Source organism: Polypterus senegalus, chromosome 10 (genome assembly GCF_016835505.1).
Source record: "Polypterus senegalus isolate Bchr_013 chromosome 10, ASM1683550v1, whole genome shotgun sequence".
NCBI classification, from domain to species: Eukaryota; Metazoa; Chordata; class Cladistia; order Polypteriformes; family Polypteridae; genus Polypterus; species Polypterus senegalus.
Window position 1 is genome coordinate 154593297 of NC_053163.1, and position 16195 is coordinate 154609491.

At 40.1% G+C, this 16195-nt stretch overlaps 1 protein-coding gene across 1 annotated transcript in view; it reads right to left on the bottom strand.

Annotated features, from left to right (window-relative positions):
- ptprsa (protein tyrosine phosphatase receptor type Sa) overlaps positions 1–16195 on the bottom strand; it is a 536941-nt gene that overhangs the window by 219966 nt on the left and 300780 nt on the right. Inside the window, 1 exon segment of the mRNA XM_039767107.1 lies at positions 609–878. Within this exon segment, the coding sequence (XP_039623041.1) occupies positions 609–878 (270 nt within the window).

Sequence of the window (16195 nt, forward strand, 5' to 3'; positions counted from 1 at the left end):
AAATTTGAACACCATGGCTCATCCAACCTGTTTTCTTGGCCTTGTATGCGGCTCATGTGTGGTGAGCATACTGGCCCAAAACATGGCTGCCGTCACGTCATCCAGGTGGACGGTACATATTAGTGGTGGTTGAAGTGGCTCCCGACTCACTATGAAAAGAGCTTTGAGTAATGAGAAAAGCACTCTACAAATGTAAAGAACGATGACTATTATTATTATTATTCGGCTTGGGAACATTGTGCTATAGAAATGAGTGAGCATATGGTGCATCCTCTTTACTATCCCAGTCTGATCAAGGCAGACCAGTGGGTTACAGAAGCCATTCTGGTGCAGTGCAACAGCAATCCTTGACCTCCTGGGTTTGCTATTCAGTTGGTTTACAAGAATACTTGAGTCTCTGCTATGACCCCAGACTCATGAGATGATTGCCACATTATTCATTATAACATCCATTCGTAAACAGTATGCTACTCTATCTCTTCCAGTATTGGGTTTTAGGACCCAATATGAGGTGGTAACTGAAGAAGAACCTAATTCTTACAAAAAACATCATTTATACAACAGGCTGAAAAAAAAGGACAAATGGTTAGTGTTTGCTGGTGTCTTACATTTGACAGTGATCTGGGCCACAGCCTCAATCATGCCGAGGCTGGACATGGCCACACATGTGTAATTAGCCGACTCGCGCACGCTGTTCAATTCCAGGACGTTGCGGCCGACGGGCATCTCGTCTTCTGGGGTTAACTCGTCCCCTCCAAGCATCCACTTTACATATGGCATGGGTGAGCCTACAGCCACACACGTAATGTTGACGCTGCCGCCCGGCATGATCTCGTGGCTCGTCGGGAGAATGGAAAAACGAGGCGGCACCCGTCTCACTGGTGGGCAAAACAGACAAAGGTAACAAAACAAGCAGAAGAAAATGAGAGGTTTTCTTTGAACGCCAATTAAGCTTTGAATTATTTCAAGCAAGCCAAAACAAACCAAAAAATTAAATCAAATTAAGGAGAATTAACAAAATTGCTTCACTGACAATAAATAATTGACATTTAAGCAACAATTCATAGCAACAAGGTTCCATTGACCAATATTTGACCCATCACAGCACAATTAAATACACAAAAATTTATTATCAGTTTCTCATCTTTTTCCTCTTCTGCGGCTTTTGCATTCCGCCCTGCGACAAACAAATATAACGAATAAAAATTTTAATCAAGTCTAGTCTCAAGTATCCAAAAAAAAAAAAGAAAAAAAGAAAACGAAAACAGCTGCTCCGTATTTATTGGCTGTGACAGAGCAACAGCCACTTCCTGTTTCGGGGGCTCCTCTTCCAATCAGAAAAAAGCTTGCGGTGGCTTTTTCAATTGGGCGAGCAGCAAAGCCAGGAAGTGTCCGTCGTTGGCTGTCCAGCTTTGACAAACTAACCGGCTAACAAAATGAACGAAGTGGCTGACTGACTCAATGAGCAACGATTTAACTAACCTGACCGACAGAAATGGACAACTCATCTGAAAGGCATAAAGGATGAGGAGCAGTTAAAAAGCGCTAAAAGGGCCGCCCATTTAACTGCAGGATTCGGTCGTCTTCTAGCGAACTTTACGTTTCATGGACTTGACTGCCTACGTCGCTTCCACTGCTATGGCTGACTACCAAAAAAAGTCTAAAGATGAGAAACTTTAATGAAATTTTTGTGGTTCTGGTAAGTTGACTAGACAAAGCCTTTTTGAGGTCTGACAAGGTTCCATTGATAGATGCAGCTATTGGTTTCACAGACATCATGCAAATTTGGTAAAGGAAAATAAAGAGAAAATAGAGATAAAAAAATGCAGAGAGGAATATAACTGAAGGATTCTCTAGCATGCCCAAACGGAGATTTGTAGAGAAGAGAAAAACAGAGTTTTTTTTTTTTTTTTTTAAAAAAGAGGGGAGGAGTATAGGAGTGGAGATTTATTTAAGAGGTAAGGGGAAGGGGGAGAAGAACAGGGCAGAGGGAGGAGGTGTAGAAGGACTGGGGTGTAGTGTTGGGGAGGTGGGAGGAGAAACCCACTTCGATGCTTTGTACTTGATTGTTTGGTTTTTTTGTTTCTAGCTGATGTGACCAAATGTAACAGACGGACATCGTCACATCTCAGCCCTACCAGAATAGTAATTGATAAATAAGAGAGAGAAGGAGAGAGGTAGAGAGAGAAGAAGAAGAAGAAGAAGAGTAGATACGATAATTCGAAAAATAAAAATAAAAAATAAATAAATCATAACAGAAATGGACAAGATACGATCAGTTACACTAACAAGGGATGTGCATCTCTTTTCCAGAGAAATGGATGCAGCTTCTAAACCTCGAGACAAGAACCACATGAAGGAGAAAAGCACCACAAACAAGTGTAGGCTGGCAATCGCATTACGCGGCTCTGTCAGCAAATGGCAAAGGTCGGCACCGTGACCCAACAAAGATCGATCAGGTAAAGACGGTTGTGTGTCGTGGGGTTGGTGGACTCAATCCCTATGTTGGCTGTTAATTTGTGAGTTAAATTGTAGAAGGAGAACTGTAGATGGACAACACCTATGTGTGATCTTGTCAACTGTCTTTGGGGCAGCAAGTCCCAAATATGAGACTCATATTCCTATTTGTAGATAATGGAGCTAAATAAAGGAGAGTGAGTGTCTGAAATAAGAAGGAAAAATCAGCATGCCGTCACGGGACTGAATATTTCACTTTCATTTTGTTTTCTTTTTCTTATTAGCCATATTTTGGAAAACATTTATTTCTTTGCAAAAAGAATGTATATATGTAGAAGCACAACTATCTGAATATCTTTCAGCAATTAGCTTTTCACTATTACAAAGTGCGAATGGTGACAAAGTGCAAACTGCGACATTTGATTGCAACGCATTGTGCGAGATCTGACTTTACTGCACAGCTGCCATGCGCAAAGAAATTTCTGTTCCTTGAGGCAACAATGGGGTGATGCAAACAGAATTCTTTTTAAATGAAAGTACATTTTTATTGTTAAGTTTTTCTCACAAACAAAACAAATTGAATTTGTACATTAAAACACCACCCTAATTTTGCATTGGCGCCAGGATCAACTTTACCTCAAGTGTGTTAACAGATACACAAACAACTGTTTAGTATGACCTCAAGCTCACAAATGTGCAGAAATTATTCCATAGACATTTTCTTAACAGGGAAGTAATGTGCACCATGTGAATGCTTTCATGTGTCTACATCCATTTCAGTGAGCAGATTCGTGGAAGATACGCAGTATATCAATTTTCTTTTAAAACGCACTGCTGTCCTCCATAGCTATACAGATATGGACGGATATCACATAATAGAGAACTGATCTGACTGGCATGCTGTGGATTCACCATGGGAACGGTGGAAATGTCAGTGTAACCCGTTAAGCGCCATAAGGGATTGTCTGGCAGGACCGGTCGGTCTGCCCGGGTACTTTGGAACCTAAATTAGTGCACATAATATTTGTGAGGAGGCAACAGTCAAAAGGGATCTGGTTTTCTTCTCATAAGGATATGAGGATAATCTTGATTGCTGTTATTCTAAATGCCATGGGAAGTGCAGTGGGCAAAAGGTGGTGGACTGTGTGGCATGCGGCTGGGGGTGGAGCCCAGCCGGGACGCCCAGGAGGACCCGAGGAGGGCTTGTGCCTCCTCCAGACTACGAGGGGGCAACTGCCCTGGTTGTGTTGGGGGTCATGGGTAGAGGGCATGGAAGCCCAACCCTGTAGGGGCCCGTGGCCACCGCCAGACGGCACCCCGGTGCCTGAACAACCCTGGACTCTCAGCACTTCCGCCACACCCGGAAGTGCTGGGGGGAAGAGGACTGGGGACACCCGGAGGGCTTCCGGGTGTGCAGCCAGCACTTCCGCCTCACGGTGGCGTGTCCGCGGGGGATTGCCAGGGAAGCAGCTGGAGCCCATCCGGGCTGGTATTTAACCTTCCGTCATCAGCAAGAGTCGGGTGGTAGAGGACGGAGCTCGGAGAGAGGAGTGGAGGCGGCCAGGAAAGGCACTAGAGACTGTGAGGCCTGGACTTTGGGGGATCGGTGCTGGAGGCACAGGGACGTGCACTAAAACAATTGTAAATATGTCCTGTAAATAAACGTGTGTTGGGTGAAAAAAAAGGGATTTGTTCCTGCCTTGTTCCCTGTGTTGGCTGGGATTGGCTCCAGCAGACCCCCGTATTAGGATATAGCGGGTTGGAGAATGACTGACTGACATTTTTCTGAGTCAGTTCTCTTCTCTTACACTATCTGTCTATGCTTGGATTTTTACAAGTTTGAACTAAGCAATATGTACTCTCTTAAAGTGATTTAGTTATCATCACTTTTACTACAAAATATCAGTATAGGAGAGGCATAAACCTCCAAGTACCACATGTCAAAGCCTTGCACGACTTCAAGACACTGTTCCTTACATTGACACCTAAATGAGTGCTTCTTTGACGAGTGTGACACATATCGAATCCTTGACGGGGCTGCCGAGGTAAGTTTGAATTGTACAGTATAACGCGTCCGTACAGAATAAGTGTCAATTAATTGAGTGTGTTTGAAAGGTTCACAATCTGTGGCTCGACAGACTTTGCCCATCCCGTTTCTTGTCTCATGTTTAATTGTTCACTTGAAGTGCGACAGAACCGTGTAAGAAGATTGCTTTGGATCCTGCAGCATAAAACAAAATCAATCAATAAATAAATAAATAAAGGACTGGGGTGAAGGGTTTGGGAAAGGGGTCCAGAGGGAAGGCCACTAGATGTCATGCAGACCGATCACATGAATGACAGAGGGAGGGCAGAACAGGCAGGGCTATGCGGGTAAAAAAGGGAGGGAGCACACGACACAGGGCAGAGCGAGAACCAGTCAGCAAAGAGCGACAGAACAAGACAGGAAAGCAGAGACTTGGTAATGCTCACGGCGAGAGGAGGTATGGGAGAGAGGAAGAGGGTCAGGGTTCAGAATTCAGATAACCGTGATTCAGTTGAAACGGAAAAAAAAAAAAAAAAAAAAGGCACGTTTTAGTGGGTTGAAGGTATCGTACACCGGGGCTTGAAAAAAGATCCTTCTTTTCAGTCAAGGAGAGACACTTTAACAAACAAATAGTAAGCTTGCGTTTACTGCTTTTAGTGCTACTGATCACAAAAGACTTGGTTTCATTTGTTTAGTCAATGCTGAATTTCAATTTGAAGGAATTAATTTATGTGTATAGAATTAAATTTGCCAAGATGAGGTAAATATGCATATGTATATAAATGTGTTTTTTTTTTTTTCATAACTAACAGGTTCAGATGTTAAATGCTTGACTCGTCCACACCAAATGTTGACCTTCCGCCCGAATATCAGGCTTCTTCACAAGGACACTCGGTGTAATCTGACTGGCATGTCTAAACTCAGGTGAAAGAATGCTTTTGGGAAAAGGGATGAACCCAACTCAATATCTGCCCCCCCCCCCACCAACTACAAAGGGTTCTATTAAAAAAAGGAATGAAAAAGGGTGGCCTCACAGCTCACTAAACGGGACCAACCCTAAGCCTAACCCCTCGACATTTTCACACGTGTTCTAAAATGATCTATTAGATGTCAGCAATTCTAAAGGCTTCACACCATCTGCTTTTGAAAAGATACACCATAAATATGTAGCAACTACAAACCAGGACGCATTTCTGGTCCTACTACCCAATGATAACCACCTGGGATCCGGAACGACCAACAGGCTTTTTCTCTAAAATTGAAAAGATGTTTGACACGTCTTGCAGAGAAGCAACAGAAAACAGTTTCTTGAATGTGAGCCAAACCAGAATCAACACGGCACAGTGGGGGGGGATGTCAGATGTGCAGGTACCTAATCCTGTTTATGGGGTGCACAGGCGAAGCACCTGGAGGATGTGACAGGGTGTCATGACTGCTCCTTTCTGCTCTCAGATAGGAAGACCAAGATCTAAAAGAAGACCCTAAAACTTGCTTTTAGCCCCACCCCTCTGAGGTATCGAAGAGTACCTCAAATCCAAGATGGCATCCGTTATCAGCCATACCAGCATTAGAGATTACATATCAGTGTGGCCCGAATGTTTATTCATTTCTCCATTGATATTTTGACGTATTCACAGTAAATTCAACTTGGATAGTTTTCAGTTCCACAAATCTTTTAATGTGTTGTCACATGCATGTGCAGGAGGAACAGCTTAAGGGTTTGAGTGAGTGTAATTCTCCACCGAGACATCCGACCACCTGGACTCCCCTCATCCTCCCACAATCCCTTGTAAATGGAAGTGCCTCAATTTTGAGCAGTCTATCTGATTCAACTGTCAGAATGACTCATTTTCGCATTTACCACTTGCTTCTTTTCATTTTTCGGCTTGTTTAATTATACTCCCAGTGCCCCAAAACACACATATATAACTGACTGGTAACAGATACAGCAAGTCTGACCAGGGTCATGATGAAAATTCTGGCCTCTACCTTTTCACAATTCGGTTAAATTGGTGCTGTCGAGGACAATAAATTTAGTAAGACAGAGGACGACACTCTACTTATTACAGTTTGATTTCACTGAAGTTCAAAATACTCCTCTGTTCAAAGTCCTGTTGCGTAGTTTCTAATACTTTTGGCAGGTTTTTCTACCTAAATGGTAGCAACATTTATTACTATATTTTGGTTATAAAATTGTGCACTTTTGATTTAGAGGGTTGTTACTTTTTTACGACTTATTTTCACATTCTCTTGCAAACGTCATTTTGTTTCCAGTAGGGAGATGCATTTTCAGAGAAGCTTTGCTTAAAGTTGCAATAGGCAACGTCATAGACTGTCATCGTAATGACTTCTGATGACAAGATGATAAGATTCAAACATGGGGTCACTTACTTGTCCGAGTTTGTGGCTATTAAAAGACAGAAGAGTTACTACGTTTGTTCAGGTTCTTCTTAATCTACTCTCTCTCTCTCTCTCTCTATATATATATACAGGGTGAGGCAGAAATGGCTAGAACTCACCACTAGGTGGAGTGACAGATGTGCGGTAGATGGCGTTAGGTTCGCAAAGTCTTAGTATTTTTTTATTTTCTTTTTAGTTGAAACCGTGGACGATTGAACATCGCGTTTTTGCGTACGACTGTTTTGTCAAGAACAACTAATCTATTACCGCAGTTCAGCGTGAGTTTCGTTGCCATTTCAATATCCACAGAAATAAAGCTGTTCCCGCTCGTAACACTATCCTACATTGGGTTAAAGCACTTCATACACGAGGTACACTAATGAACAAAAGACCACCCGGGGGCTACACGAACGGCACGTACCCCTGAAAATGTGGAAAGCGTATGACTAGCCGTGCTGCGCAGTCCAAGTCGATCTGCTCGGAAGCATTCTTCTGAACTTGGCCTCAGTAATCGTTCGGTAAGGCGTACTTTGCATTTAGACCCGCATTTCCTTCCCTACAAATTGTCGAATGCTATTTCAATATGAACACGAATCTTTCAATAAATTTCTTTGTAAGAAAAAATTAACACTTTTGTGATTTTGTAAAAAAACGTCCGTCCTTGCTCCCTCATCCTGTATATAAAATCCTAAAAGTGCAACGATTTTATGTGACGTTTTTTGTCATGCTTTAAATCAAGCTCATTTTAAAACCTACATATACATGTTTGGTATCATTCGTTTCAGAATTGATCGCACTTTTAATGTGAAGTTGTTAGATTTTCAGATTCTTATTCCATTTTTAAACTATATACTAAAAAATAATAAGAATTAACCAAGAGTGCCAAGAGATTTAACCAGGCCTGAGGCTGGAAATAAAAGACAAAGAGTAGGAAAGCTGCTGTACAGGCTTTTAAATGTTTGAAGTGCTTTACGAGATGGAGATCATGCGACACCTCAGCAGCAGCATGCCAGCAGCTGATCGAGCAAAGAGGAGGTAAAAAATAAAACTCTATTTGTTTCCCATTGTATCACCATTTAAGAGGGGGTTTCAGAGGAGCCCCCGTCTTCACAACGCGAGTGGCAGACTGGCCACAACTAGGGGTTGGGCGCTGGGGGGCTTGCCTCCCTAGTATCCTTTTTATATTTTAAATTCTCCTTCTATTTCTCTTGATCGTGATTTTAGTTTATGTCTGCACTTTCTCGCTATTTTTTTTTTTAGATCACTCCATACTGACTTTGCCTCCCGTTTATGTCCTTGTTCTTTCACTGCTGTGAGGCACAACAAGTCCTACCTGGTCAAATGATGCTCTCGATTCGTTGATCATGCCACTGATTGTGTTGTATTACAAATGTTATAAAAAGAATAACACAGTAACTCTGACCAGTCCTCCGCTCGTTAAAATTTGCACTGCAACGATTTACTATAATGTAGTCACCCTCCGCCTATGCATGTTGTGCACATGTGAGTACCGTGTTCCTTTTACGGGGGGGACTGAATTCAGAAGCTCACAGAGAAAGGAACTGGGTGTGATACAGAGGTTTACACCTGTACCTTTTCACATCTCAGTTCAGAAGAAAATGACATGGAAGAAAAAGAAGAAGAAGCACACTGACCTCATCAAGGACTCTCCCTAGCTCCGCCTCTTCTGGGTACATCTTTCAAAGCTCCACTGTGTCTGGGAAACGGCATCAGTTAGTGACCTTCAGCACCGGAATGGCGCAACTGATTTGACTTTAACTCCTTTTTTACCCTTCATAGCCAAAAACAATGGCAATTACGTGGAGATAGTGCCTGCTATCTCATCCCTTTTTCAACAAATCATCACTACAATGGGAAAACAAGCTTGCATTTTGGAAATTTTGAAAACGTAATATTACAATTAGTGTAGACAAAATTCTACAAATTTTGTGGACAGGCCCACGTGCAGCAACTTTTGAAACTGAAAACAGAACGTGAAACAGACCAAATCACGAGCAATTAGTTACTGTACTGTGAGGTATACAATGCTGTGATTATACCATTAATTCTAGCTCTGTGGTTGCTGGTTGCGCTGATGCGAGCCGGTTCCCGGGAGACTGCCATCACATGACACAACATATGATGTCATCGATTAAATACCAGCACGATGTCATCTTGCTATCCCTGTCTGGATAAACAAAGAAACAACCTTTGATCCATTTTCTAGTTCGTTATTCTGTTCTTCCAGTAATAAAATTTCTGTTGTGTCTTCCTGACTTTGATTTTGTTTCGCATTTAGTTACTTTCGATCCCTAAGTTCACCCGGTAGTGAAAGCCATTTTGTTTTTCGACTTGGTTTAATTTACCATTTTGCTATCTGTTTTTGGACAATCACAGAAACATTCTTTGATTTATTTTGCCTTTCTTTATTCTGTTTTTCTGGTAAAGATTTTCTGCCGTATCCTTTTGAGTTTGAGTTTGTTTTGCGCTTAGTCACTTTCGATCTCTCAGTTCTCCTGGTAATGAATTCCAATTTTGTTTTCCGAGCTGATTTCATCTCCTGGTTTCAATACCTATCTTCTTCTTCCTAGTGAGGCTCCGTCATAACATACAAATCAGAAGCTTTACTCTTTTTTTTTTTCCATTGATATTTTGCACTACTAACAATTAATTCAGTGGGGGCAAATTTTGGTTCTGCAAATCTGGAAAGGGGATATCGGAGTTGCGATTTGAATTAAAAATAAATTGGAGTTATAAGATCACAAGCAAGGGGGGGGAAACGAAAACCCACTCACATTTAAAGTCCAAGTTTGGTATTTTACAAGTCGAAATTATTTTTTCATAATTGCGGCATAGACGGATTTGCCACAGGAAATTATGTTAAGTAAAACGCTTCATAAATTTGTGTCTTTTTTCACATTATAGATTGGAGCCCCATAGACCCCATTTGAACAAGGAAAACATTCTTAAAGTTGAGAAGCACATTAACTGGCTGTCTGATTATCTGGCACACTCACCATACTTTTGGAAATCTGAAACTGTGCAGAAAAGTCGTGAGGGCGCCGTACAACCTGTCGTCCTCATCCTGAGTGGATGCCATGATTTGATTTATACATTTTTCTAAGTTTTCGATTATTCTTTGACTGTTTTTAAAAATTTGTAATAATGGAGAATTGGTTTCTTTCAATTAAATTCAGTTTGTTTCATTTTACGACATTTGAAATGATTTCACGACTTCCTACGACCCCATTTTGTTTTCTAATGGCACTGCCATTTTGCGGTTGGTTGACCTGCGGTTGCTATCATTTTACTAAGCACAGATATTCAGAAGTTCATGGCGTGTGATGTTACCATCAAGATGGTATAATAGTTACTGCTGTTTCTTGGTTGTTCACAATAATGGATACAACAAAAATGCAGTGCATTTCTTTGTGACTTACTGCTCTTGGTTTCAATCTGTTGCTTTTAAATTTTGACTATGATTTAGTTTAAGGATGGGTGATCTCAAATTCCATGCATGTGATGTCACTATCCATACAGTATAAGCAGAAAAGTGATGTGCACTTCCTGGTTTTCCAAGATAGCGAATGCAACAAAACTTTGTCAAAACTTTGCGAATTACTGCTCTTCATTTTTGATCTTTTTAAATCTTTTTTAAAATTTTGTCTATGATCTAGATAAAGCATGTGACACCAGAAGTTCTGAGGCTGTCTAATACAGCAAATGTTTAGTCAAATTCTCAGTGAATTAGTGCTCCTGGTTTTTGACAATGATTTACTTCAAGGATGGGTGACCAGAATTAGAATTAGAATTAGAACAATCTAGACGAGAACAGGCCATTCAGCCCAACAAAGCTCGCCAGTCCTCTCCACTTGTTTCCTCCAAGAAAACATCAAGTCGAGTTTTGAAAATCCCTAACGTCTTACTGTCTACCACACTACTTGGTCGCTTATTCCAAGTGTCTATCGTTCTTTGTGTAAAGAAAAACTTCGTAATGTTTGTGCGAAATTTACCCTTAACAAGTTTCCAACTGTGTCCCCGTGTTCTTGATGAGCTCATTTTAAAATACAAGTCTCGATCCACTGGACTAATTCCCTTCATAATTTAAAACACCTCAATCATGTCACCTCTTAATCTTCTTTTGCTTAAACTGTAAAGGCTCAGCTCTTTTAATCTTTCCTCATAATTCAACCCCTGTAGCTCTGAATCAGCCTAGTCGCTCTTCTCTGGACCTTTTCTAGTGCTGCTATGTCCTTTTTGTAGCCTGGAGACCAAAACTGCACCCAGGACTCAAGATGAGGCCTCACCAGTGTGTTATAAAGGTTGAGCAGAACCTCCTGTGACTTGTCCTCCACAGATCGTGCTATATAACCTAACATTCTGTTAGCCTTCTTAATGGCTTCTGAACACTGTTTGGAAGTTGATAGCTTGGAGTCCACTATGACTCCTAAGACTGAGAAGTTCATAGCATGTGATGTTACCATATGATAGAAGGTCAGTGCTGTGCAGTTCTAGGTTGTCCAGGACTACGGATACAACAAGACTTTAGCAAACCTTTCTTTGCGATTTACTACTTTTAATATTGGATCTCTTGTCTTCAAGTTTTGACTATGATTTAGTTAAGCATGGGTGACCACAAGTTCTTGGCATGTGATGTCACCATTGAGATGGTATGAAGAGCAGTGCATTCCACTTCTTGGTTGTCCAACATTACGGAAACAACAAAACTTGTTGTAGTGTGTTTCTTAGAGATTTATTCTCACTACATCCCTTCCCTATAAAAGTCAGTGCTGTCGAAATTTTTGGTTGTCTAATACAACAGAACTTTAGAAGATTTCTTAGTGATTTGGTGCTCCTGGTTTTGATCTGTTTCTTTTGGATTTTGACTATGATTTATTTAAACCAAGGGTTATCAGACGTTTATGGCATGTGATGTCTCCATTCAGATGGTATAAAGGGCAGTGCTATCCACTTCTTGGTTGTCCAACATTACGGACACAACAAAACATTTCTTAGAGATTTATTCTCACTACATCCCTTCTCCTAATCCCTTTTTGTTTAAAAACAATGCCACTTTCCACCATGTAGCAGAACAGCCACATGCTCTCTGACTCACTGCTGTGTGAGGTGATGATGGCCTAGATCAGGGGTCCTCAATCACAGTCCTGGAGGTCCGCAGTGGCTGCAGGTTTTTGTTCTTACCCGGTTGCTTAATTAGAAAGCAATTCTTGCCAATAATTTCATTTCATAGCTTATTAGTGCTTTAATTCTGTTATGTCAGGTCATTCTCCGAACACATTTCTCCAGTTTTAATGTCACTACACTGGTTACCTGTGTCATTCAGAACTGACTTTAAAATTCTGCTTATGGTTTATAAAGCCTTAAATAATCTCGCCCCATCTTATATATCGGAATGTCTGACATCTTATATCCCAAATCGTAACCTCAGATCCTCAAATGAGTGTCTCCTTAGAATTCCAAGAACAAAACTTAAAAGAAGTGGTGAGGCGGGGGGGCCTCTGCTGCTATGCACCTAAAATCTGGAATAGCCTGCCAATAGGAATTCGCCAGGCTGATACAGTAGAGCAGTTTAAAACACTGCTGAAAACACATTACTTTAACATGGCCTTTTTATAACTTCATTTTAATCTTAATTTAACTTAATCCTGATACTCTGTATGTTCAATTTCCTTATAATAACTATTCATGGTGGCTCTAAAATCCGTACTGACCCCTACTCTCTTTTCTGTTTCTTTTCCGGTTTCTTTGTGGTGGTGGTCTGCGCCACCTCCACCTACTCAAAGCTTCATGATGCACCAACAATGATGGACGGATTAAAAGGCAGAAGTCTACGTGACCATCATCATCATCAAGCCCTTCCGTGAGAATCCTAAATCCCAAGAGGACTGTTTCATTTATGTTAGGTAGAATGACCAGAGGGGACTGGGTGGTCTCATGGTCTGGAATCCCTACAGATTTTATTTTTTCTCCAGCCGTCTGGAGTTTTTTTGTTTTTTCTGTCCCCCCTGGCCATTGAACCTTACTCTTATTCGATGTTAATGTTGATTTATTTTGTTTTATAATTGTGTCTTTCATTTTTCTATTCTTTAATATGTAAAGCACTTTGAGCTACTGTTTGTATGAAAATGTGCTATAGAAATAAATGTTGTTGTTGTTGTTCTCATATCCTAGATTTTCTTCTCCTTTCTAAGGATGTCATCCAAATGATTTGAAGGCTAAAATGGACAAGGTATTCTCAGTCCTTCACTTTTTTCTCTTCATTTTCCGTCCAAGTATTTAATTAAACCCAATAGTGCACGATAAATACACAAAGGTGTAAATGGTAACAAGCTAAATGGAGAAATGCTGGTCTCTTTTGTCATTTGCATGTTATTGCTAATTAGGAGCCATTAAAAAACAGGAATACAGCTGTTTACGACTAAAATAAGCAATAAGGGTTCAAAATCTTAACGAGCGAGACAACTAAAGTGAAGCAGAAGTGTCACTTGAGTAATAAGTGCTTCTTATTAAGCAACTGGGTTGGAGGAAAAACCTGCAGGCACAGCGGCCCTCCAGGACCGTGATTGAGGACCCCTGGCCTAGAACACTAGATTTTGACCCTACTATTGTTTTCTTTTATGTGAAGTTTTGTTGTCATTTTCGTGTTGTTATGAGGAAAGTTTCTGTATTTAGTTGCTTTAGATGTGTTATTTACACAAGCAGAGGAGTGAACTAATGCAGAGCCCAAACACTATTGTAAATCTTTTACTTCAATTCAATTAATTCTCATTAAAGTACAATTACAGTAATGTTTATTGATAGAGATTCTGTTAGGGGGGCATTAAATGGATAGGAAACAATCTTTGAATCCTGGTTTTCTGCTTTGAAACCTCTAAACTAGGGGCGACATCCTGCTCGTTGATTTTCTATTCTCTCTGTAGAGGCTTCTGAATAAATCACAACGGCTAACATTTTTTTGAACTGCTGCCATTAAGCTGAAAGTCTGACTTGAATGCCAATCACTCTACAGTTATGGATGGGTTGACGCTGAAAAGCAAATCTAAGGTTTGGTGTGGGAAGGGCAACAGCCAAAGAGCGTGCCAATGATAAAAGGTGCCCACTGGATATGCCAGGCCAGGAATAAACGTGTGAGAAGCCAACTGAGCGAGTGTGTAGGAGGCACCTGTAGCAATCAGGAAAATTCCAAAAAGTGGTGTGAACTTCATCCAGGATGGATAGGGACGCCTGGCCCTCATAAATGAATTCAAGGAAAAAAAGTGGATAAATTAAACAAAAAAATAAAAATACACATGGTCTCGTTTCAAGCCCCGCTGTAGAGAATAAAATAATTAAAAAAAAAAAACTCAAATGTGTAAAAGTGACAAGTTGAAAGCAGTTAAGAAAGAAATTCCAGAACATTGCATTGCTCTGGATGTGAACGGCTGTGTCAAACGGAGGTTATTCAGAAGGCGGACATTATCGGCCATTTTGGCGAGACAGTTCGAGCAGGTCTGTCTTGCCCCAAAATGAGAAGGGAAGCCAAAATAATGTGCAGCCTTTAGTGTTACAATAAAGATTAGATTACACCTTTCTGGAGAGACGGAAACAAGAATGGAGCAGGTGAAACGTAACACGTTGTTTTACGTGAAAACAACACATCAGGAATGGAGCTTTTGCGTTTAGAAAACCAGACAGCCCTTCTTTATGGAAGGACGAGGGAGTGCCAGGCCTACGTCAGTATGATATCTAAAATTAAAATGTAAATTAAAATCACACATGCACATGCAGTAACGCTACTTCTATGGAATTTATACATAATGTAGGATTTAATGGAAGAACACAATAAAAACACAGCACTGTCACCAAATGTTATCTGCACATAGAAATAAAAGAGGTACATAAAAAATGATGCTTGATTTAGTCTCTCTCTTATATAGTGCCTTTCATATTTCTCTATCTTTTATATTCTATTATATTATATACTACCCTTATCTATCTATCTATATATCGATCTGCTATATAGTGCCTTTCACATCTATCTTTTATATAGTACGTTTCATAGCTATTATATAATGCCTTTATCTCTCAATCAGTATATTATACAGTGCCTTTATATTTTATATTACTACCTTTCATATCCATGTATTACATAGTATCTATCTATCTATCTATCTATCTATCTATCTATCTATCTATCTATCTATCTATCTATCTATCATCATATAGTGCCTTTCATATCTATCTATCTATCTATCTATCTATCTATCTATCTATAGTGCCCTTCACATCTATCTATCTATCTATCTATTATATAGTGCCCTTCACATCTATCCTTTCTATCTATCTATCTATCTATCTATCTATCTATTATATAGTGCCCTTCACTCTATCTATCTATCTATCTATCTATCTATCTATCTATCTATCTATCTATCTATCTATCTATCTATCTATCTATCTATCTATCATATAGTGCCTTTCATGTCTATCAATCTACAATATATTTTCTTTCATACCTTACTTATCTACTACTGCAGTTTTCTTTTCTACCTCTTTTAAAGCTCCTCTCACATTTAACTAATATAAAACATCTCTGCCATCCATTATTTCTGGTGTCATTTCTATCAACCTGTCCCTCAATTTCTACATGTCTTTATTACATATGACTCAATCTATATTCTGTAGGTGGAATCAATTACCAGCCACACTATTTAAAATCTTTAACTCAACTGAATCAGAATGACCGTGGGCTAATTTTCTATTCTGCGTGTGATTTAACACAAAAAGCCTGTCTTGTCGAATGGCCCTCAACATGACGTCCGTTGTCTGCCCTCACTGCTTGGATTTCTATTTTTTTAAATTGCCATCTGACTGATAAACTGCACCACCAGCACCAACACGTACTTGCAGGAAGTGCAAGACTCGTAAAATTGATTTCACTGCTTAAGAAAAATTTTCTGTTTCCAATTTTTTGGAAGAAATATTTATCCAAGCTGAAATGAAATGAAATGAAGTGCCTGACACTGCAGTATTATGCTTTGTACAAGAAAACCAAAAGTAAAAAACAAAACAAAACAAGTCGAGTCGAGTGATTTGAATTCAGTTGGCGTGTTTGCCCACTGAGCTTTGAGGGTAAACCTGATGAGCTGAGGCTTACTGGAATTGATTAAAAGTTTTCTTATCGAAACAGCAAAAGCTCCGCAGATCTCAGCCTGAAAACATACTCAAGGATTAACAAGAATGAGGAAACGTTTTGACCCTGAATGAATTTCCTGTGGGTCAGCGTAATTTCATTTACTTTTCAATTTTTAT